We start from the raw sequence: 24,359 nt of genomic DNA on the forward strand, positions 1-24,359 counted from the left end.
AAATACCATGACGGACTAGACAATTGGGTTACAAAAAAGCAACAAAAATATACATTACTAAAGAATTGAGATAAATTAACTAAATTGAGTTAATTTTCAATTACACATCATGTATCTCTTTCAATTGATTTTATTTACCTCTGTCAATACAGTGTTTATAAAGCTTGTATGTACATCCTTAAAAACTTCTCATTCTTGTTTTTCCACTGACAGAAATCAAAATTGTAAAACACATTTCACAAGCATTGGTGTGTAACACAAAAAAATATAAGAAACAACAAAAAGAATATTGTCCAGCCTAGTGGCTTACATGAAAAACGTGCAAGGCAGAGAGTACCCTACTTTATGATGTCGTAAATAAACAAAATAATTTAAGCAGCAGACCATTTAAAACAAGCCTCCCTCAGTTCATTCATTATACTTACATAGTCATCAAAATAAAAACAAATCCATATAGTCAGGTAGAACTTTGTGGAATGTGGGCATAAGTGTCACATAAGGTACTAATGCAATTTTTTTTGCATAAATTGATAGTTTAGGGGTTGTAGACTCAGAATCTGACGGGTGCCGCTCCGGCACCCTTGAGCATTTAAAAAAAAATGGCATAATAGGCCACGCCCCCTTTTTGACCATACAAAAAAAATACCAGATGCACATTATTGTATAAACCCATCATGTGTGGTATGAAAGCTCTTCTCATACAGAAATCAGATTTGACAAAAAGAATGGTAAAAAAAAAATAGTTTAGGTCCCTCAAGAGAACAAATTATCTTTTACAAAGTGACCTTTAAGGTAAATAAAGTCAGGGCTTTCTACTGTCTGCCGAACTAGTAAGTAGCTTATTTGCCGTCTTGCTTTGTCTTGTGTTGCACTTGCTTGATGTTTGACTGTGTTAGGACAGTTGTTGAGTAAGGACAGTTGTTGAGTAACTAGTTTGTCATAAATTTCATAAATTTCAGCCGCCTTAATAGTAATTATCTTAACAACAACCGCGTTTGAGCTTGGAGACCAATAACCATATAAAAAATCGAAACAGCTCATATTTTGCAGGTACAATCTATGTAACTGGGAGAAGTTATCATGAATATCACATTAACATGTTTTTTTACCTACATCAAGTATGGTGTCTTTTCAAGTGGTTGTACCTTTTTAGGAGTAACTGGGAGTAAGTCGGAGCACAGGGTCACTTGGATGAAATGAGTGGGTCAACACTGTTGTTGTACAGGCTACACTGACCCACACAGCATCTTGTCAGTAGTAAGCTACCAAACCTGCATGTTAGGCTGAGGCCCGTTCTTTGGTACGTGGCTTGAGATTAGGCACATGTTCCCGGGTCATCAAACATCCCATTTTGGAGAACTAACAGACGCAATATAATCCAGTTAACCAATCCAAGTGTGAAGAGCAGGGCCCAGGTCTGTGTGGCCTATCTATTCAGGACTCAATTGCCAAACACAATAAACAAAACTAAGGGTGTGAATGAAGATGTTTGTTAGAATCAGTAAACCAGTAGCCTGGATACCAGACTGAACCCCGCCCACAAAATCTTTTGAAGTTCGGTCTAGCGCTACTCAGTTGGGGAGAACTTTTTCCCCGTTCGAAAACATGACGGGCAATCAAATTGTCATTGCGGGCTTTAAACGATGATGGACAGATGGCTTGAGTTGAATTAGCGGTAGATTTGAAATCGTACCAAGATGGCGGCGTCTCGGGAGCCTGTTAGTGGGAAATATTTTATGTGAATTAAGCTATCTACACTATTTTTTTATGTCTTCATTGACTCGGTTAGTTGTGAATGTGCAACACGAATGTTGTAGAGTATTGTAGAACCTAACTGAAACTCTCTAGACATTTATTGTTAGGTAATTGCTAACGCTTAGACCAAAAATCCATTGAAACACTTAGTAGCTAGCTAGCCTCGCTGCTAATAAGTATAACGTGAGTAGGCTATGCATATCTCACAGATATTGACAGCGCATTCATTTTGATAGAGCAACAGAGAAACGCGATTAAGTCATTTGTCGATCTAAAAGATGTTTTTGCTTTCCTTCCTACGGGATCCGGTAAAAGTTTAATGTATCAGATTGTCATACTACGTTGCTCTGATTGGTTCTAGGTATCCAATTGAGCGAAGAGGCATTTTCTTTCCTGGTTCGTTGAAACACGCCCCATAATCACAGCTCAATGGAGCAGACTCAGACTCATATTCTGACTAGAATTATGAGTATGACATCGTCAGGCTAGTAAACCAGCACTGTATTTGACAAAGTGATATGATGTATAGGTAAACCACTGTAATGGCCAAAGAGTGGGTGATAGGGGGGCAAGAAAGCATAATTACACATGCCATGACACACGTACGTAGCAACACACAGTGTGAGGATACTGTGTATTCCAGTGGTTTGTTTCAGACAGTATGCATCTTGACAGAATATTACCTGTCTTAGGAGGTTACTCTTTGTGGTTAAAATACACAGACAAATCTTGTAAGAAGCACATAATTGAAATTCACTTTGGAATTAGAAAGTTTCCATGCACATCCTTGTTCACACATTCTATGCACAATAAATGGTTATCCTGGTTCTACTGTTTCCATGTTCACTTTGTTAAGCATCACTAGATTTGCTAGAGAAACTAATGCAGCCATTTAGCTCCATCTTCTGGCTGTGGATATAGACTACATGACAGGCTGAATGAAGAAAGTGAAGGAACACACACAAAAAAACACACCCACGCATACACACACACACACACACACACACACACAAACACACACACACACACACACACACACACACACACATGGCACACACACACACACACACACACACACACATGGACACACACACACACACACACACACGCACACGCACACACACCCCCCCACACACAGGCACACACACAGAGACAGACAGACAGAGACAGATATACAAATACCTATGGCATTTCAATCACTAGTTCTTCACAACTCTAATGTATTACCTCTGCACTACAAAATACATTCACATTTAATTTTCATTGAAAAAAACATGATCATAAACTAAAGGAAATAACAGTGCTTGCAAAGCAAAACAAAGTCTGTATTTGAAACTGAGTATAGTTGGACCACGTTTTATGTCATCAGGAAGTTGGTTCCAAAGCTGAGCAGCATTACAGCTCAAGGCTGCTGTTTAGGTATTACCAACACATTTTTAGTGGCTGCGGTTACAAACATGGGAATGTCTGAAGGGGTACGGGACTGTAAAAAGGAAAGAAAAGTGGAAGAAGGAAAGAAGAGTGGAAGAAGAAAAAAGAAAGGAAAGAAAAGTGGAAGAAGGAAAGAAAAGAGGAAGAAGGAAAGAAGAGTAGAAGGAAAAAATAGTGGAAAAAGGAAAGAAGAGTGGAAGAAGGAAAAAAGAGTAGAAGAAGGAAAAAGAAAAGAAAGAAGGGTGAAAGAAGGAAAGAAGGAAGGAAAGAAGAGTGGAAAAAGGAACGAAGAAAAGAAAGAACGGTGAAAGAAGGAAAGAAGAAAAGAAAGAACGGTGAAAGAAGAAAAGAAGAAAGGAAAGAAGAGCGGAAGAAGGAAAGAAGAAAGGAAAAAAGTGAAAGAAGGAAGAGTGGAAGAAAGGAAAGAAGAGTGGAAGAAGGAAAAAAGAGTGGAAGAAGGAAAGAAGAGTGGAAGAAAGAAAGAAGAAAGGAAAGAAGAGTGAACAAGAGTGGCTCTGGATAAAGACAGTAAAGAGAGAGTGAAGAGGGAAAATACTAAAAGAAGGAGAGAAGATGGAGTGAAGCAGAGAGGAGTGTGTGAGAGAAAGTAGAGTGAGAGAGATAGAGAGAAAGATGGAGAGAAAAAAAGTAAAGTAAGGAAGTTGTCCCTTAATATTCCTAGTAATACAGTTGAATGGAGAGGCCGGGACAAGACAATGTTTTGAACAAAGCTTGGTGTGACCTTCTGCATTGCGAGCGGGAACGGCATATTCTCCTGAGGTGCAGAATCATTTTGGATACACTGAAAATCAAGATGATATGCAAATGTTTCGATGGACACAATGTCCAGAGTCGCAAGCCAAAAAAAATGTTCACTTCATCTATCAGTTCATGTTCCACTTCATCCAAAGTCTTGAAACAAAGCCAACTGGCTCGACTTGCAGTCCAAACTTCCTCCAACGGTTGCGGTTTACAGGGAAATGAAACTTATGGTTAAGTCGGAGACCGGGTCTCGTCTTCATAGGAGCCCACCCCTTATCCTATAAATGCAGTAATACGCCGTCTTGTGTAGAATTCGTTGCCTGCTCGAGGTAAGATAACAAGGTAAGATTTCACAATTGGACCCCACGAAACATTCGTGTAATTTACGTGATATACTGCAGCTCTTTTAAAAATGTGCAAGTAAGACGTTTCTTCTTCCTCTGTAAGCATCTTTCATTTTCCCGAGCTACTATTCTTTATGTCCCGTTCTCCCACTTCGCATGTCTAACATCAATATATATTATATATGTATACATGTGTGTGTGTGTGTGTGTGTGTGTGTGTGTGTGTGTGTAGCTTGTATACATTTATCTTGTTTCAGGAAGTAAAGTTTAGATAGTTTTGCTGTTTCCCCTTTAACTTTTGTTTGTGTTTTCCTTCTCCACAGAGACAGTATTTCACTCATAAAAATGCCGACTTTAACAGGCATATTGTATGGGCCTGTCGTGATCTTCTGCCTGTTATTCAGTAAGCTGGAATCAGGGAGTTTGGATTGGCTGGATGGTGAGTGTATTTGATGTCCTGTTTTCAATTCAATAAATGCTGATACGTATAATCTTAATTGACACAGTGTCAGATCTTGTTTGTCACAGTAACCTAATTTTCACACCGACTACTCAGACGATTCAAATAGTCAGATTTCAGTTTTGATCCTCAGTTGTGATGCAATATGTTGCACAAACTCATTTTCTACATGTTTGTCTGTATTCTTCATCAGTACACAATTGAATGTGATAGTAACATGCACAGGCACAGGAACAGGCACAGGCACACACACAGTAAGTGAACTGCCATTGATGACGTGTGAATTAGAAAGTGTGTTGTTTGTGTCTCAAATGGTTTGATTTGATCTCTGTTGGCCTGTACAGGAGGGCGAAGGCAAGTACAGGAGGGCGATGTTCGTCTGGTGGACGGGACATGGCCGTCAGAGGGGCGGGTGGAGGTGTTCCATGCTGGCAGCTGGGGGACGGTGTGTGATGATGGCTGGGGGACGGAGGAGGCGCAGGTGGTGTGTGCTCAGTTGGGTTTCCGTGGTGCCCTTTCTGCAGAACCAGGAGGGAAGTTCGGACAAGGTAAGTCTCCTAACTGCCATTTTAAGAATGAAAACTGTATTTGCAAGCCTGTATGGCCCAGCTGAATATTTCATGGACCAAACTGTAAAATGTTGTGCCCCATTCAGATGAGAGGATTCTTTATTAACAAGAGCATTTAAACAAACACAGCATACATAGGTTTTAGGAAGAGGTGTCTTTCTTCCAGCTATTACACAACAACCACAGCCTGTGTATATGTGTGTGGTCATCAGGTTCTGGAAACATATGGCTGGATGATCTAGGATGCAAAGGCAGTGAGAGGTCCCTGGGTACCTGTGCCTTTAAAGGCTGGGGAGTGACTGACTGCTCCCATTCAGAGGATGCTGGTGTGGTGTGTGATGTTGGTAAGCCCCCTCCTGAAACACAGACAAACTGCTGACTAAAATTAGAACAGATAGTAAACTACCTCAACTGAATGTGTCAATTTTGTATAGTAATCAAGTTTAGTAAGAAGTGTGTCATAAGTGATCAATCAATCAACAAATGAATCCACCTCAATAGAGTTTTCAATTCATTAACTCAAAGGAATAATACAAACATGTGTACCGTGGACGATCAGACCAAAAAGGTTCTACTGAAGAAATGGTTGGCTGAAGGACTTAACAATTATATTACCAAGGAACAGGATTAACCATGCTACTGACTGTGCCTATCCTCACAGATCCAGCTTTTAACAACACCAAGAGCTACCCTCTGGATCACAACATTGAGCTCTCTGACCAGCTGGGGGAGCTGTTTGACAGTGGCAAGGGTTGTGATTTCACCCTCACATTCTCTTACCCCCTGGAAGATTCACTGGAAGTGGAGACGCTTGAGGCCCCTGCTAGCAACACTAAAGAAAGTATCTGTGTGCACAGCCTGGTTCTCTCTCTTTTCCCAAAATTGGTCACCAACAACTCAATCTATGAAATGGACATCAGCTTGAACTGCCAACCTTTCACCAGGAACTTTATACGGTATGATGTCAATCATTTCACTGCACAAATATAAGTCTCATATCAGAAAGTTTTGTAGGTCTGTAATATTCATCATGTCTGTCTCACCCATGGAGGAGCTCACTGACCTCCTTGTGGCCACCAACAGGTACCTCTACACACGCAGTATCACAGTCACGTCCGCCTCCATGCAGTGTCTTCATCAGCTGGCTTCTGAGTTTGGTGCAGAGCATCTGATGGAGGACATTGGGCGTCTCTTTGTGCCCCTGCTGCCTGAAGATTCCTCCTTCCGCACGCAGGTGGCGCTGTTCAGGTACGCTGGGCGGTCTGGTGATGGCCTGCTCCATGAGAATGTCTTGCGCTACCTAGGCTGGAATGTGGAGCCGCTGGTGGCTTCGGCCCAGTGGGAGAGCCTTCCAGAGGAGCTCCTGAAGGGTCTGCTGGTCCGCTCAGACCTGGTGCTGCCAGACGAGGCCTGGCTACTGGGTGCGCTAGATGCCTGGATGCTGACACAAGGTGAGGAGGTGAACCCTGAGCAGCAGATAGCTCTGCTGGGTCACGTGCGTTTCCCCATGATGACCCCAGTACAGCTGTATGAGCTGCCCTTCACCTCCCGCCTCTACAGCAGCCACAAAGAGCTGTTCCACTCTGCCATTCTACTGGGGTTCCAGTTCCACGCACTGAACTTCTCCGCTCTGACTGGGCGTGTAGATGGACAAAGTGAGCAGTTCCTGCCCAGGATTTACACTGCCAATCCCTGGAGCGTTAGCTTCAATCTCACAAGCTTGTCCAGGACATATGACAGATATAATTCTTATGAAAGGTCTAACATATTCAACACCCCTGTACCCATTACATCCACTTATTCATCTCGATCTATTCCATGGGTTGCTGAAGTATTTTCAACTGATCAGAGCTGCCTCGACTATGGCCATATGTGCAATCATTTTTCTGGACGCCTTCAAAAGAATGTCTATCTGGGAGAGTATGAGAGTAACTTCCAGTTCAGCAATATTCTGTTGTTAGCCTGTAGAGGAAGTTATGTCTTCCATGTGCAAGAATTCAAGAACGATGAGGCTAGGATCTCAAACAACATTTCCATCCCGTGTCCAGATGACCTTACCTACCTATTCGTTGTCCGTCCTCAGTATGTCTGAGTTGACTGCCCCATCAACAGTGCTCCCATGATTCCCCCTGTCTGGAGCTGAATGTTTCTCATTAAGGTTTTCATTCATGATCAGATGACACAAGAATGTAAAAATCATTTAATCAATATACTGAATCTTTCTGAATAATTTACTGTATGTATTACAGAAAATCTTTCTTAGATGTTGATTGTTATGCACATTGATGAATAAAAAAGTATACCCTGTGAGTCATTTTGTAAATGTCAAAGAATTCTTGAAAATGCATCATTAGTCTATGGATCAACAGTCCATTTCTGATTCTTCTCTCTCTAATATGCTAGTCACCAAGAGGAATCTCCTTTCCCTTCTGGGACTTTTCCACGCGTTAAATTCCCAAGGTTGCTCTTTCATTTCTCTGAGACTGTTCACTCCTCCATTCATTATAACTACACACCAAAACTGTGGTGATATATGGACATGCATGCTTATGATGATAGTGAAATGACATAGTGATCATTTTGTCCATTTGGTCATTTTTAGTTACCATTTTGTCTGTTCCTTACTATTTACACTTCAAGGGGTTAGAACACTTTACAGAGGTTCAGATTAATCCACTTTAGATTTTCCTGAGTAATAAGATTCATCAGTAAATGGCACTTGATGGATTCCTACACATTCATTCTGCGAACCCTTCTTGTTTCTGAGGTATGCCTCACAAGCTTGAGACTAAATCCATGAAGTCTTATCTTAGATTATGGTACTCCTAGAGTCTAATAGTCTAATAAATCCCTTTTATTTTCTTCCAATTCAAATTTGACTCTAATGTTTTCCATTTGGATATGTTAAACACATCCAAAATGAAGTATCTTGTAAATGCTCCATTTCATTCTGTGAGTGAGATGTTCTGTAAGGGTCCTGTTGGTTGCACAAGTGTCCTAATACATTATGGGTAGTAATCTCAGCTTTCCTTTTTGGTTGCCAAAATGTAATAGGATAGCAAGTGGTTCAGTCGCTTTGACTTTGTTGCCCTACCGAGTGAGCTTTCCAAAACAAACTAACAAACCATTCTCAGATTTAACTTGGTTGACCCCTAGTGTTTAACTGTAAAAGTGACAGTGATTCAATCAAGAGTCCAGAGATCCTTCTGTGATTAGGGTTAGTAAAGGATATCCCCATAACTGTAATTCGGCCATAGGCACAAGGCTGGAGGCCGCAGGTCTTCACTTCGCTTCCTGTTGTTGAGTTCTTTGCCTCTGCCTCGTCCATTATTTTCGTATAACAGTACACCTCGAGACCGTTATCACTGGCATAATAAATAAAAAGACATTTTTAAATGCTATGGACCACATGGACTAAACATTGGCCCCCGCCTTTCAGGCTTATTTCAAATTCTTCACTCAGATAAGACATTAAAAATGTACTATGAGAGCATGCAGCTCCTGAAGCAGTTTACACTCTGCCTACGTGAAAAAGAACAGATGGCCTTGTCCCTCATGCATATGCATTGTATGGGAGAATGGTGTGTGATTACAGATACTTTAGGTGGGGCCTCTAGACGTGCTGCTGAGGCTGAGGATGCAGCCTCTTTGTTGGCAGGTGGAGGTCTTGCATTCTTAAAGGTCACAAAGGTCTGCTGGTGTCACTCAAAAGGTTTAGGTCAGGTCTACCAGCCTGTGAAAAGTGCATAAATGTAACTGCTGTTGTGCAAGTGCACGTTTAGTACTAGTAGAAGTGCAAGTTAGGAAGGGAGGTGCTCTCTGAAAAGTTGGGTCTTCAAGAACTTCTTAAAGGTAGAGAGGGACACGCCTGCTCTGGTAGTGCTAGGCAGCTCTTTCCACCAACGTGGAACTACGAATGAGAATAGTTACTCATTCTGTAAGCAAGCATAAGTGACTTGAACTTAATGGGAGCAGCTACAGGCAGCCAGTGTAGCTCAATGAGAAGTGGGGTGACGTGTGACCTATACGGTTGGTTTAACACCAGCACGCTGCCGCGTTCTGGATCATCTGTAGTGGTCTCACCACAAATGCCTGCAGGCCGTTAGGAGGGCGTTGCATTAGTCAAGACAGGAACTCACCAAGGTTTGCACCAGCACCTGGGTGGCATACTGGGTTAGGTACGGCCTGATTTTGCCGATTTTGTATAGCGCAAAGCACCACGAATATCAGTTGGTCATCGATAATGACACCGAAATGTCTTGCTGTTTTGGAGGGAACAAGAGATAAGGAGTCAATTTTGATATCTATGTTGTGGTGGATGGCCTGTTTGGCTGGAAAGACCAACAGTTCCGTTTTAGTCAGATTCAGCTGAGGGTGGTGATTCTTCATCCCTGTGGATATATCAGAGAGACAATCTGAGATCCGCACCGAGACAGTGGTGTCGTCAGGAGGGAAAGACATATACAGTTGAGTATCAGCTGCATAGCAGTAATATGAAAAACCATGCGAGCGGATGATAGGGCCCAACTAGATGGGGTACATGGCAAAGATAAATGTTACCATCACCAAGTCATTGTCGCACATTGTTCGCCTCCAACTAGCTTAAGCAAATGTATATGATATATTGTGACCATTGAAGACAATATTCTGTCTTTAATTAATTAATTCCGTTATAATGCCCTTATATAGAGGCAGGCTTCATAGAATGTTTAAAAAATAAAAAAATGTATTAGTGGCCATGAATATATTCCATGCTGAATAACGGCCTCACACATATCAATGCCACACTATAGTCAGTGGATCTGGCAGAGTTTTGAGGTTTTGAAACCCAGCATCCCCTCTCTCCAAGGCCCACGCTACCCCATGGACTAAGGGACTGGAAGGCAGACACACCTCCTGGAACTTGTAAAGCTAATGTTGTTTAAATATATACAATATACTCTCTTTACACAATTACAAATGTTACTCCTCTGGATGTAACATTAATTCACCTACTGAAGATGTCAGACACAACCGTAAGATAGGGCTGGAGACAGTAAATTATAATAGATTGGTATTGATAAAATGTAATTAAAAACACATTTAGTCTAATCTAAATCAAGCTATCTATATGACTTAATGTAGTCAGTTTCTCTGGACCTCCAAAATATAACTCCATATATTCCAAGTCACCCAAAGATCTTTTTGGCTTATTTTATTTTTCCTCCTCTACAATTTTTTTAATGATTTGTGACTATTTGTCTTTGGTGAGAACTAGATCCTCACTAGCATTCACAGAAGGAATAGATGTGAATCTAAAAGTCTAAGACGAAGGGGTGAAATGAGAGGTGACAGGTTTGCACTTTCCCACTTTCCAACACTGATAACTGAGCAACCAGGTATGTCCTTGACAAAAACATCATATTGGTGTCCCTGGACTCCAGTTCACCTGGAAAGTGATAAACCTCTATGAATAATCACTAAATAACATATGAAAAGAGGGTGTTCACAGAGTCCCATAAAGTACTACTGCAACTGCTACTACTACTATTACTACTACTGAGTGTGAAGAGAGGGAGTGATATTAAAGAGTGTTCAAGTGTTTTGTCTGATAACGCTCTGACACATACCAATGGTGTCTCTCTTTGGGTGGGAGAGGTGGGGTCTTCAGGGTCAGAGATCAAACTGTCTTGACGAACCACCTTATTTTTTATACCTCAAAACTAATGGTTATACAATAGAAGAGTGGGGTTGCCTAAGGATATTAGGCAGAGTTTTTTCCCCTTTGTGATCTGTAACAGGTGTAAACAGTCTATTAAGAACATCGTATTTGTCCACTTTCTATTTTTGCTCAGTGCCCAAGGACGAATGGCCAAGTGAACAAGTGTTTTGTCTGATAACGCCCTGACACATACCAATAGTACCCTGTAGTCAGGGGATTTGGCCGTCAGCGTACTGTTTTGAAGCTAAGCAACCCACCCCCTCTGCTGTTCCTACTAAACACATGTCTGCATGCTGTTAGCTAGGATACATGATTGACAGGCAGGAAGAATCGCCCTAAACAAACACCCATACTAAAAAAAAAAAATCTCTTTTTTTTACATCCAGTTTTAAACATTTCCTTTTTAAGTCTATATGTTTCTAGAGACTTCCCTCCTCTCTGGTATGACAATGCAGCCTCAGATTAACAGAATATGAATCCCCACCTGTCCTACATTACGGGTGACAGGTTTGTATTTTCCACAACACTGATAACCAGATATGTCCTGGAAAATCTACAATTTCTAATCTAATCATAGTCTCTGAGCTTTATTAAACCTCAAACGTCATGAGATGTCTTATAATGAGTAACTGAGACGTATAAAATAGGGTGTCTCAGGGGAGAGACTACTGCTCCTACTGCAAATACTATTACTGCTACTACAAAACTACTGTGTGTCAGAGAGTGAGTGATGTTAAAGATGAGGGCTGTCATCACACTGCTGGTGCTGCTGCTCTCCATGTGTGGAGCTCAGACTCAAGTTCACACAGAGAGCCAGAGCAATGGGGCTGCTGCTGCTGTTGAAGCCACTACCCAGCTGGACGTCTCTGCTGAGCTCAAGGAACTCAGAGACATGGTAGTGGAGATGAGGGGGAAGCTGATCTTAACTGAGTATGAGCTACAAAACACCAATGATCTGCTGCACAAAAAAGAGGCTGAAAATGAGGCAAAGCTGACAGCGGTGGAGAACAGACTTGCAGCCACTGAGACTGAAGCTGCAGCACAAGAGGCAGAGCTGAAAGCAGTGAAGAACAGACTTGCAGCCACTGAGACTGAAGCTGCAGCACAAGAGGCAGAGCTGAAAGCAGTGAAGAACAGACTGGCAGCCACTGAGACTGAAGCTGCAGCACAAGAGGCAGAGCTGAAAGCAGTGAAGAACAGACTTGCAGCCACTGAGACTGAAGCTGCAGCACAAGAGGCAGAGCTGACAGCAGTGAAGAACAGACTGGCAGCCACTGAGACTGTGAATCTGGAGAAAGAGATTACACCCAAGGTGGCATTCTCAGCAAGTCTGGGTAAGACAATAGAGGCTACGTACGAGGAGCTTAGAGTGGACTTCACTAACATCATCACCAATGTTGGACAGGCCTACAGCAATGGCTGGTTTACAGCTCCAGTCAGGGGCGTCTACTACTTTAGATTCACAGTCATGGATTCCCCAAGGCAATCAAACCATGTGGCAATCAGGATGTTAAAGAATGGAAAGCCGGTCATGTATCTTACTGAGAGAAATACCCCAGATTATCCCTCCTATCTCTCCAGTGGTGTGGCTCTGCAGCTGGAGGCGGGAGATGACGTTATGCTGACCCTCCCTCGTTTCTACAAGCTCACTGATAATCCTCATAATAACTGCATTTTCAGTGGCTTCCTGCTCTTTCCTCTTTGAAGGGAACACACTGCTCAAGTGCTCATGTTGTAAAATGATACATTATATGCTTCATGGTCATGCTCAAATAAAGCACTTTTAAACTTGAATCTTTCTGTGTCTTCATTGGATATATTGAGCAATGTTTTATCAACAGATCAATTTGAGAACATTATTTGTCTGCTCACAGATCTCAGACCTCTCTCTCTCTCTCTCTCTCTCTCTCTGTCCTTTCAAAAATGATGGTAGTAGTGATGAATAATGTGCTGGACAAACATAAGCAAATCAACCATTTTCAAACTGAAATATTACAAAATATAGTAAATACTGGAAATACATTATTGAATCAATATTATAGTGAGGTCTCATGTGTAACTAGGGTTAGACAGCTAGAGGACTGGAAGGAGTAATTCTAAGAATTTGACCAAAAATGTATTGGATTAGAGTCACGGCAGCACCTTTAAATCCATGTCCTCCATAGCCACTGTCTGTGTCAGTGTTCTCTCTGCAGTTCACTCTTCATTTGTTGTCTGACTTTAGTAACTTCCACTTTGTGAAGTGCACTTTTATGCAGCAGTATAAATACAATTGTTGTATAGTGTCATGTTAACATAGTACTATGCTATCAATCTACTTCCATATGAGCAGGGTATTATATGAGGATTCAATTCAATTCAATTCAATTCAAACAGTTCGGTTACAAACAGCTCAATGGCACCCCTACATGGCAACTCTGCTCCACGGGGATAGAGCCCCCTCCCCACCCCTGAGACTGTACCTCCCACTTCCCCCCTGGCTGACTGCCACACACCTTCTCCAGCCACTAATCATTTGCACTGTACCCCCCCCCCCCACCCTGGCTTGACTGCCACACAAGTTCCAACCACTGAACATTTGCACATTGAACATTTGCACAAGAATGTCTTTTTTTATCACACTTAACTGTTACCCAACTCTATGTATTACCTGTACTTAGAATAATTTTTTGCTGTTTTACTGTACTAACCGTACTTACACCACTTACTAATCATTATATTACTAATACCTCATTCACTTCTTTTTACTTATTACCACCACTAATACTTACACCTGCACTTTATATATTTCACATTTATATATTTCACATCTATCTACACTTCCTACCTCAATTGCTGCTAGTCCCAATTCTGTTCTTTTTTCATACCCAACTCTTACTGTATATATCTTATTTATTCAATTATTCCACTTTACATATACTCTGCACTTTTATTGCTATTTTGCACTTCTGGTTAGATGCTAAACTGCATTTCGTTGTCTCAGTACCTGTACTCTGTACAATGACAATAAAGTTGAATCTAATCTAATCTTATCTAAAACTGACATATGATAATGAAAATTCGCCCTAGTTACCTCAGGACTCCGGAGCTGCATGAAAGTATATTTATTAGACAAACAAACACATACAATTGCAATCGGGCTCCCCTTCCAGCACAAGGCTGAAAGTGAAGGGCCCTGATAAACCCTTCGTTCAAGGTTTATATAGACAGGAGTTTGGTTTTCAGCAGGGGTAACCACGTGGTGGATTTCTCAAGTCCGAGGCTCCCTGTCTTGCAAGGATGGCAGTTTTGCACAAGGTCGGAAGAAGCACAGTTCCTTTCTTATCTCCTCTGGTTTAAACATGCTCTTGTTCATATGCAGACTTAGTGGCACCTAATATTCTAGTTACACACACAGAGAAAAGCCATGCTCCTGCTTTCATAAGCACATGATTCATACAAGGAATATATTAATACAAGTCACTTGATTATTATATTCTTAAGTCATTAACAGTGTTTGTAAATAATCTCTATCAATCCCTCCTTTTATCCGTTTCAATGGATAATTCAAAATTACAAACACAATCAAAATCAAAATCACAAATCATCTTTCTTAATCCGTCAATTCGTCAATTATCAATAACCTCAAAATCATCATTCTGAGCTTTATCACATGGATTTTCGGAACAGAAAACATTACTGAGCATCACGCCATATCATCATCAGTCAATCACTCAAAATGTCATCAAATTTTTCATCACACATTTGAATTTGTAGGCCAAAAAGTGAGCGTTGACTGTGTGTGCGTATCATTAGCTCGCCTAGGCTTCAGATAACACTCAAACAAGGTTTCTTTGCTGTGTCCTTGAAGGCCTTCTGCCTTCTGCAGAACACATCGGTTGTTGAATATTACAGTAAACAGTCTCTTTGTGGAAAGTGTGTTTGGCCAGTCTGGTTCCCCCATCACGGATAATCTTTGTCCAGGCCCCATAACGGACATTTGACCAAGACCGGTGCCTGCGTGATCAAAATGTTAACAGTACAAAAATGTAGAGCAGTGCAGTTATTATCAAAAGTTCCCCACATTGTTTCATTTTTCCCCTTTTAGGTCAGGGTTTGGGGCAAATTGTTCCTCCTTGTTCTCTTCAGCGGTTGACCTTGAGTTGACCTAGAAGCATGCCCTGAAGAATCTCCTCCTGCCGGTGTGGGATTCATTCTGACATCTACTCTCTGTTTCGGCCCGTTTTGCCTGACACTGTTCTTTTTCTTCTGCCTTTTCCTGCTCTTTCTCTTCCTTTATTTGTGTTTGCTCTTTCTGCTTTTTCAATTTAATTTGCCTTTTCCTCTCTTCCTTCAGCTCAGCAAGTCTTCTTGTAACCTGAATCTTTTCCATTTTCTCTCTTTTCTTTTTCTCAAGCTTTGATGTATCATTCAATTCAGCTTGAACTAGTTTGGCCTCTTTCTTCTTGGTCTCATTTCTGAGCTTGTCAATCTTTTTCTTATACTTCTGCTTAATCGTATCTTGAGCTGCATTAATTGACAGTATCAATGTCTCAATTTCTTTGCTAAAGCAGCAATTCTGAAAACAAAGCAATGTTGAGACAGAAACACAGTTACATTTTGAAGACTTTAAAGCATAGCAGATAAGAAAAGGCAGCTTTAAAAGGAACAAACATGTATATAGTACCTGAAGGGCATTATTGAGGAAGGCCTGATTCCCCTGGAATTTTCTCCAACCATTTCGAATCCTCCACTTCAGGAAAACATTTGGTACATTTCTGCTCTTCATATGGCCACCTGTGGAACTTTCTGAAGCCTGAGGAATAAAAACAGAAAAAGGAATCCAAAGATGAAGTTAAGCCCTGTCACCCGGACAATGCTGTAAACTATAGTCAACTAAAACAATATAATTTAATGGTAAAGAAGATGAATTAAATGTACTTACATTTCCAAACATCCTTTTGAGTCCTCAATTCTGACATCAGCCTCTGTTTGATAACAGCAGTGGTCACGGCTCCAGACTAGACGAGGTTTTCCACTTCTTTGGTCCTCCTCTGCCATCTTTCAGAGTCCTTCAGCATGCTCACTTTAAATGCATCCCTTTTCTTTTCAAGAGATAAGATTCTATCATGTTTCTCCCTCAGCCTAAAATTCATGTCAGATGTGGCCTTCTGGTAATGTTCCTTGTTTTAAGCTGCTGGTCCCTGGAGGCCACCAGAGTTTCCACCTCCTTCATTAGCGCCTCTGTCACCTTCTTGCTGGATGTTTCTCTCTCTTCTTCATCCCTTTTCATCTTTGCAATGAGGCTCTTGTGTTCAGCCTCCATTTGCTCCCTCTCTTCCAGCCTCTCCACGTTCTCTTTCTTTATCCTTGCAGCCATTCCTTCAACGGCAGCCTGACATTTTATTTGCTCCTCTTTGCGAGCAGCTTCTATCTCCACCTTCAATTTCTCTTTCTCCATCTGCCACTGCTGTTGCTCCAACCTCCTAACTCCCTCCATAGCCTCGATATCAGAGAGCAGTTCGTTCAAGGCCATTTTCGCCACTTCATCCTGGTCTGCGAGGACACTTCCTAACTCCTTTCTCATAGGCTCAGTCAACTGAGTGTGAAAGCTTGCACTAAACTCGTCCATTTTAACCTTGAAAAGTAAAACCTTGTAAGTACATCATATATAATGTTAGCCTCAGCAAATACTAAAGAACTGGCTCTGACATGATCTGGAGCCTATGCTAAAAGCTGCATTAAAATGGCTGACTAGAATCCCTCTGGGTGGGAACACTTTCATTTAAGACCCTTGGTAACCAATAACAGTTACTTACAATACTCTGATATGAATGATGGTCCAATATTGTTTACAGTGTGAGTATCTGACTCCATTCAGACCATGTTTGATCTACCTAAAGGAAACTCACCTTATTTCAATGCTGTATGTAGTCTGTGTTATCTGGTATTAGTATGTGTAAATAATAAGCCACTTGTCTTGTTGCAAAAACTGACAATCAAGTCTGAGCGTGACGTAACAATGCCAAGTCAAATGACGCATAAATCTCTTAATCAATGCACCTTATGAGGTTCCAACTGACACAAATGTGCCTTCCTGCAGGTAGAAACGTTTAAAATAGAAAAAGCAAAGTTTAGACAAATGTGGATATTTATTTCTACAACGGAGGATTCTTTCAGATTCATCTCAGCTTCCTTCATTCTCTTCTTGACACTACGAAAATGTCTCAAATTACCATTCAGTTGTTGATTCTACTTTAAAATTTCCATTCCACTGTAGGCCTTGGCCTCTGGGGCTAAAGCCCCGGTTATTTTAGGAATAGCCCCGGATCTCAAATTAATAACAATTAAAAAAAGTGCCCCGTATTATTCTGATAATGCATTAAAGACCTTAAACAAATATATATACCGTTGATCAAACTCCAACCGCACCCCGTCAACGGGCATATGCCTAATTATTACAATATATGGGTAGCCTGGGTTTGCTCATTTTTGTATCTTTGAACAATGCTTGGTGTGATCTTCCCTGCATTTCGAGCGGGAGCATATTCTCCTGAAGTGCAGAAACATTTTGGATACACTGAAAATCAAGATGATATATTGTTTCGATGGACACCTGTCCAGACGCAGGCCACACTCATTTCACTTCATCTTTCAGTTCAGGTTCCACTTTTCCCAAAAGTTTTGCAACATAGCCTATTGTCTCGACTTGCAGTCTAAACATCCAGACGCGTTTTACAGGAAATATTAACTTACGGGTAAGTCGGAGAACGGGTTTGGTTTTGCTAGTAGGCCACCCCTTATCTTATAAATGCAGTGAAACGCTGTCTTGTGTAGAATTCGTTGACTGCTGTTAGATTCTCGTGTATTCTCTGTGTTGATCTTAACTGTACGTTACCTCTGTACCAGGAGGCCCTGAATTCCTGTAAGGTTAACAGGTTATAGTATAACGTTTACTATGCCATATGGTGCTCACTGAGAGACAGCTTCAGTGTTGGTAAGATGTCTGCTTGGGCCTCTCTCTGTACCCACTCTTAGCATTCCTCAAAGGCGTCCATTCTATCAGGACCCTGGGCTCAAGGGTATCAATGAGCGTGTTCATATGTGTGTGCGTGATCCTTTGTTATACATGTCATGCATTCTGTTTGAATTACGTATTCCCTGCCGGTTAAAGAGAGGTGCTGAACAACACCACGGCAGAACCATCATCAGGAGCACGAGAGCAGCATCCACGCCTGAAGACGTCTAGGAGATCCATCAACGCAGCTGCGTGCGCCTGACGACTCTTAGGCTCTGCTCCACGCTTAGAACTTAGGTTTAGCTGATGTACTTAGAGATCTGTACCTATTGCAATAAACCTTTTCTGGCTTTGATCCGACCTGCTTCAAGCTGCCTTGATTGAGACTTCAACCTCCAACTACACCACCTCTTATAATTCAGTGTAGCAGCCTAAATATAGATAGAATCTTACACTGCTCTAGGTAAGATAACGAGGTAAGAATTCACAATGGGACCCCACGAAACTTTCTTGATATTTACGTGATATGCAGCTCATTTGAAAATGGCAAATAAGCCGTTTCTTCTTCCTCTCTAAGCATCTTTCATTTTCCCTGTAGCTACTATTCTTTTTGTCCCTTTTTTCTTCTTTGCATGACTATCATCAATATCTATCTATCTATCTATCTATCTATGTGTGTGTGTGTGTGTGTGTGTGTGTGTGTGTTTGTAGCTTGTATTAAGAGAATACATTTATCTTGTTTGAGGAAGTTAAGTTTGGATAGTCTTGCAGGTTCCACCTTTCAATTTTGTATGTTTGCCTTTTCCACAGAGACTGAATTTCACTCATAAAAATGCCGACATTAACAGGCATATTGTATGGGCCTATCGTGATATTCTGCCTGTTATTCAGTGAGCTGGAATCAAGGAGTCTAGATTGGCTGGATGGTGAGTGTATTTGATGTCCTGTTTTCAATTAAATACTAAAACGTAGTATAATCTTATTTGACAGTGTCAGATATTGTTTGTCACAGTAACATAAGTTTTACAACTGACCAACAGACTACTCAGACTATTCAAAGAGTCAGATTTCAGATTTGATCCTCAATTGTGATGCAATGTGTAGTGTGCACTTGTTTGTACATGTTTGTCTGTATTCATCAGTACTTACACATGGGGGAGAAAAGCGTGAGGTTACACACACACACACACACACACACACACACGCATGCACACGCACACAGAAATGAATTGCCATTAATGTTGTGTGTATTAGAAAGTGTGTTGGTTGTGTCTCAAATGGTTTGGTCTGATCTCTGTTGGCCTGTGGCCTGTCTCCCTCTTCAGGTGGGCGACGGCAAGTACAGGAGGGCGATGTTCGTCTGGTGGGTGGGAGATGGCCATCAGAGGGACGGGTGGAGGTGTTCCACGCTGGCAGCTGGGGGACGGTGTGTGATGATGGCTGGGGGACGGAGGAGGCGCAGGTGGTGTGTGCCCAGTTGGGTTTCCGTGGTGCCCTTTCTGCAGAACCAGGAGGGAAGTTCGGACAAGGTTAGTCATCTGGATCACCAGTCTCCTTACTGCCATTTTAAGAATGAAAATTGTGTTTGCAAGCCTGTACGGCCCAGCTGAATCTCTCATGGACCAAACTGTAAAATTATGTGCTCCATTCAGATGAGATGATTCTTTATTAGCAAGAGCATTTAAACAAACACAGTGTACATAGGAAGAGGTGTCTTTCTTCCAGCTATTACACAACAACCACAGCCTGTGTATATGTGTGTGGTTTTCAGGTTCTGGAAACGTATGGCTGGATGATTTAGGATGCAAAGGCAGTGAGAGGTCCCTGGGTAGCTGTGCCTTTAAAGGCTGGGGAGTGACTGACTGCTCCCATTCAGAGGATGCTGGTGTGGTGTGTGATGTTGGTAAGCCCCCTACTGAAACACAAACAAACTGCTGACTAAACACCATCTTAAACAACCTTAGCTCAATATATCAATTATTCATAGTAAGGAACTGAGAAGTGTATGAAGTTATCAGATATGAAGTTTGACAAAACATTGAATTAATCCACCCCAATAAATTTGTCCATCCATACACTGAAAGTAATTCAAACATGTGTACTGTGGACGATCAGACCAATAAAGATCTAGCAAATATCCAGTAGACTTCATCATATTACAAAGGAACATGATAAACCATGCTACTGACTGTGCCTATCCCCACAGATCCAGCTTTTAACAACACCAAGAGCTACCCTCTGGATCACAGCATTGAGCTCTCTGACCAGCTGGGGGAGCTGTTTGACAGTGGCAAGGGTTGTGATTACACCCTCACATTCTCTTACCCCCTGGAAGATTCACTGGAAGTGGAGAAGCTTGAGGCCCCTGCTAGCAACACAAAGGAGAGTATCTGTGTGCACAGCCTGGTTCTCTCTCTCTTCCCAAAATGTGTCACTAACAACTCAATCTATGAAATGGACATCAGCTTGAACTGCCAACCTTTAATCAGGAACTTTATACGGTATGATGTCAATCATTTCACTGAACAAATATTAGTCTCATATTACTTCCATTATTTCTTGTTTTCCTTTAAAAGGTTTTGTAGGTCTGTAATATTCATCATGGCCCCCATGCTGTCTCACCCATGGAGTGGCTCACTGACCTCCTTGTTGCCCCCAACAGATACCTCTACACACGCAGTATCACAGTCACGTCCGCCTCCATGCAGTGTCTTCATCAGCTGGCTTCTGAGTTTGGTGCAGAGCGTCTGATGGAGGACATTGGACGTTTCTTTGTGCCCCTGCTGCCTGAAGATTCCTCCTTCCGCACGCAGGTGGCGCTGTTCAGGTACGCCGGGCGGTCCGGTGATGACCTGCTCCGTGAGAACGTCTTGAGCTACCTGGGCTGGAATGTGGAGCCGCTGGTGGCTTCAGCCCAGTGGGTGAGCCTTCCAGAGGAGCTCCTGAAGGGTCTGCTGGTCCGCTCAGACCTGGTGCTGCCAGACGAGGCCTGGCTGCTGGGTGCGCTGGATGCCTGGATGCTGACACAAGGTGAGGAGGTGAACCCTGAGCAGCAGACAGCTCTGCTGGGTCACGTGCGTTTCCCCATGATGACCCCAGTGCAGCTGTGTGAGCTGCCCTTCACCTCCCGCCTCTACAGTAGCCACAAAGAGCTGTTCCACTCTGCCATCCTACTGGGGTTCCAGTTCCACGCACTGAACTTCTCCGCTCTGACTGGGCGTGTAGATGGACAGAGTGAGCAGTTCCAGCCCAGGATTTACACTGCCAATCCCTGGAGCGTACGCTTCAATATCACAAGCTTGTCCGTGAGATATAATTCTAACAACCAATTCGGCAGACAATATGGCAGACAATATGGTGGACGATATGGCGGACGATATGTCGGACAATATGGACATAATTCTTATGAAAGGCAAAAAGCATTCATCACCCCTGTACCTATCTCATCCACTTATTCATCTAGATCTATTCCATGGGCTGCTGAAGTCTTTTCAACTGATCAGAACTGCCTCAACTACGTCTTGAACTGCAAAACATTTTCTGGCCGTCTTCAAAAGAGAGAGAATGCGAGAAGCTTCCAGTTCAGCAACCGACTGCTGTTAGCCTGTAGAGAAAGATATGTCTTCCATGTGCAAGAATTCAAGAACGATGAGGCTAGGATCTCAAACAACATTTCCATCCCGTGTCCAGATGACCTTACCTACCTATTCGTTGTCCGTCCTCAGTATGTCTGAGGTGACTGCCCCATCAACAGTGTTCCCATGATTCCCCCTGTCTGGAGCTGGATGTATCTCATTGAAGTTTTCATTCATGATCAGATGAAACAAGAATGTGTTATTTTAAAATCATTCAAATGGAAATTTAATTTACTTAATCATTCTGATTAATCATTTTTGTATTACAGAAAATCTTCCTTTGATGTTGATTGTCATGCACATGTTACCCTCTGAGTACATGTGAATCATTTTGTAAATGTCAAAGAATTCTTGAAAATGGATCATTAGCCATTAAAACAATTTCAGTTTGAATATAGCCAGATTAAAGTGTCGAACAAGCAAGAATGAGCAAGAATGAAAGTTTAGTTCAGTTGTCACAATCAGTATTCGGATTCCACTGGGTTCAATCCTAGGTGCGGAGGCTATCCTATAAGCCTCAGTGTGGACGGCTTCAGCCCCCCTAAAACAGGCCTAACGACGCCCCTGCATGGCAGTATCATGCGCGTCGTCAGTGCAGGTGTCAAGAGTCGCGATATGGGCAGCTGTGGTACATGATGACTCACCATTTGTATTGTATTACAGCTAATTATGCTGTATAAGCTGTTGTCTGCTGCTACTAGCATTAGCTTAACTTGGCTCAGCAGCACTTGAAACATTATCAGATGAACTCGAAACATTATCAGAAATGTCTTTCACTTCCACGGACGAATTCCTTGATTGGAAATATTGTGTTACCTTAGGTAATTTCTGCTTGAACTTCTCATGCTCCCTTTTCCTCTTTCTTTTCTCACTGCCACTTATAAATCGTTTCATGCTTAACTTTGCAGACACTTGCTGATACTTAAAATAAAATAATCATGTTCTCATGTTTATTACATGAGATATTAAGATATTAAATAAAAACGAATCGAAATTTTCCCATTGACTTACATTGGGCCATTATGACATCATAATAGGGTCTTTAAACTGGCTTGCACCTGTGCTTCACTGACAGCTGCGCCAAATCAAAGGAACCTCTTCTCTGTCCCTCTCAATTTAACTGTAACTAGGAACATTAAGACACCTTCCATTCTCTACTTTTTTTCTCTCCATCTCTCCATCTTTCTCTCTATCCCTCTCAGTCTACTTTCTCTCACACTCAATCTCTCTTCTTCACTCCATTTTTATCTCCTTTTTTCAATATTTTCACTCTCTTTTTCTCTTTCACTCTTCTTTCCTTCTTCCACTCATCTTTCCTTCTTCCACTCTTCTTTCCTTCTTTCACTTTTCTTTCCTTTCTTCACTCTCCTTTCGTCTTTCCTTCTTTCACTCTTCTTTCCTTTTCTTCTTTCCTTCTTTAACTATTATTTCCTTCTTTCACTCTTCTTTCCTTTCTTCACTCTTCTTTCCTTTCTTCACTCTTCTTTCTTTTCTTCTTTCCTTCTTTCACTCTTCTTTCCTTCATCCTCTCTTCTCTCCTTTCTTCACTCTTCTATCCTTTCTTCTTTCCTTCTTCCACTCTTCTTTCCTTTCTTCTTTCCTTCTTTCACTCTTCTTTCTTTTCTTCTTCCTTTCCTAACTTTTGCATTTCATGCACTGGTATTTCCTTCAGGAAATGCATTTTCTAGTTATTACAATACAGTTCTGCTGTTAAAAGGGGATGATGACCTGGGCCTCTGATCTGAGTTCCATCAAAGTGCACACTTGCAACAACTAAGATCACTACATCGACGATATGGAAAAGTAATTTATTTCCCAAACATCTATGTTAGGTCATTTACCCCTTAGCAGCTAAGAAATAGCTAATTTTATTAGGACTGTTAAACAAACGTGAACGGTTTAAAGTAGCCTGCCTAGTTTTGTGCTAATATAATAGCCTACCTAAGACCGAAATACTATTATTGGTTCAGTATGTCGGCAATAATATGGAGCTATATGTCACCCGATAGAGGGTGGAAACCGTACATATTTTAACCACATAATTTAAGCACACAGTTAAAAACAATTGTTTCAGCGCTGCCAGGATCCTGATGAAGGTCCGGAAATATGAGCACATAACACAAATATTACACTCACTACACTGGCTAGAGTCTCTTTCGAGATTGACTACAAAGTCCTTATACTCACCCATACATGCATAAATGGGCATGCACCTCCCTACCTGAAGAATTAAATACTCCCCAAACCTCCACCTGCACCCACAGGTCTTCAAACAGCTTACTCCTCCGCGTCCCCAAAACCAAGCTCCGCACCATGGGCGACCGGGCCTTTTGCTCGGCAGCGCCACACTTATGGAAGAGCCTCCCTGATCACCTTAGGGCAACGCAGACGCTGAACTCCTTTAAAACTGGACTTAAAACATTTTTATTCAGGAAGGCATTTCTGGCCTTGTGTTAAATCTAGAGCCACTAAGTTTTCTATTATGCTTATGTCAACTTATTTTTTATATTATTGTATTATTAGTTTCTAATATGTAGGCACTGAGATTCTTTTGAATGAAAAGTGCGTTAAAAATAAAATGTATTATTATTATTATTATGTTTCATGACATGCGTGAAAATTGACTGGCGAGATTAGCTAACCTAATTGATGTGACGTGAGGTTTGAATTGCCATGGAGATTCTTACGCGTTACAGCGATACATT

At 41.7% G+C, this 24,359-nt stretch overlaps 1 protein-coding gene across 1 annotated transcript; it reads left to right on the forward strand.

Moving 5' to 3' along the window:
* Window positions 1-4,637: 4,637 nt before the first annotated feature.
* LOC308366025 (galectin-3-binding protein A-like) lies at window positions 4,638-7,491 on the forward strand (the record flags this gene model as incomplete). Its single annotated transcript, XM_080839662.1, has 5 exons — window positions 4,638-4,731; window positions 5,097-5,300; window positions 5,534-5,665; window positions 5,983-6,277; window positions 6,405-7,491. 5 exons carry the CDS (start codon window positions 4,638-4,640, stop codon window positions 7,411-7,413), a joined length of 1,734 nt encoding a protein of 577 aa, XP_080695788.1. The 3' UTR covers window positions 7,414-7,491.
* Window positions 7,492-24,359: the final 16,868 nt, after the last annotated feature.

Source organism: Sprattus sprattus (genome assembly GCF_963457725.1).
Source record: "Sprattus sprattus genome assembly, chromosome: 5".
NCBI lineage: Eukaryota > Metazoa > Chordata > Actinopteri > Clupeiformes > Clupeidae > Sprattus > Sprattus sprattus.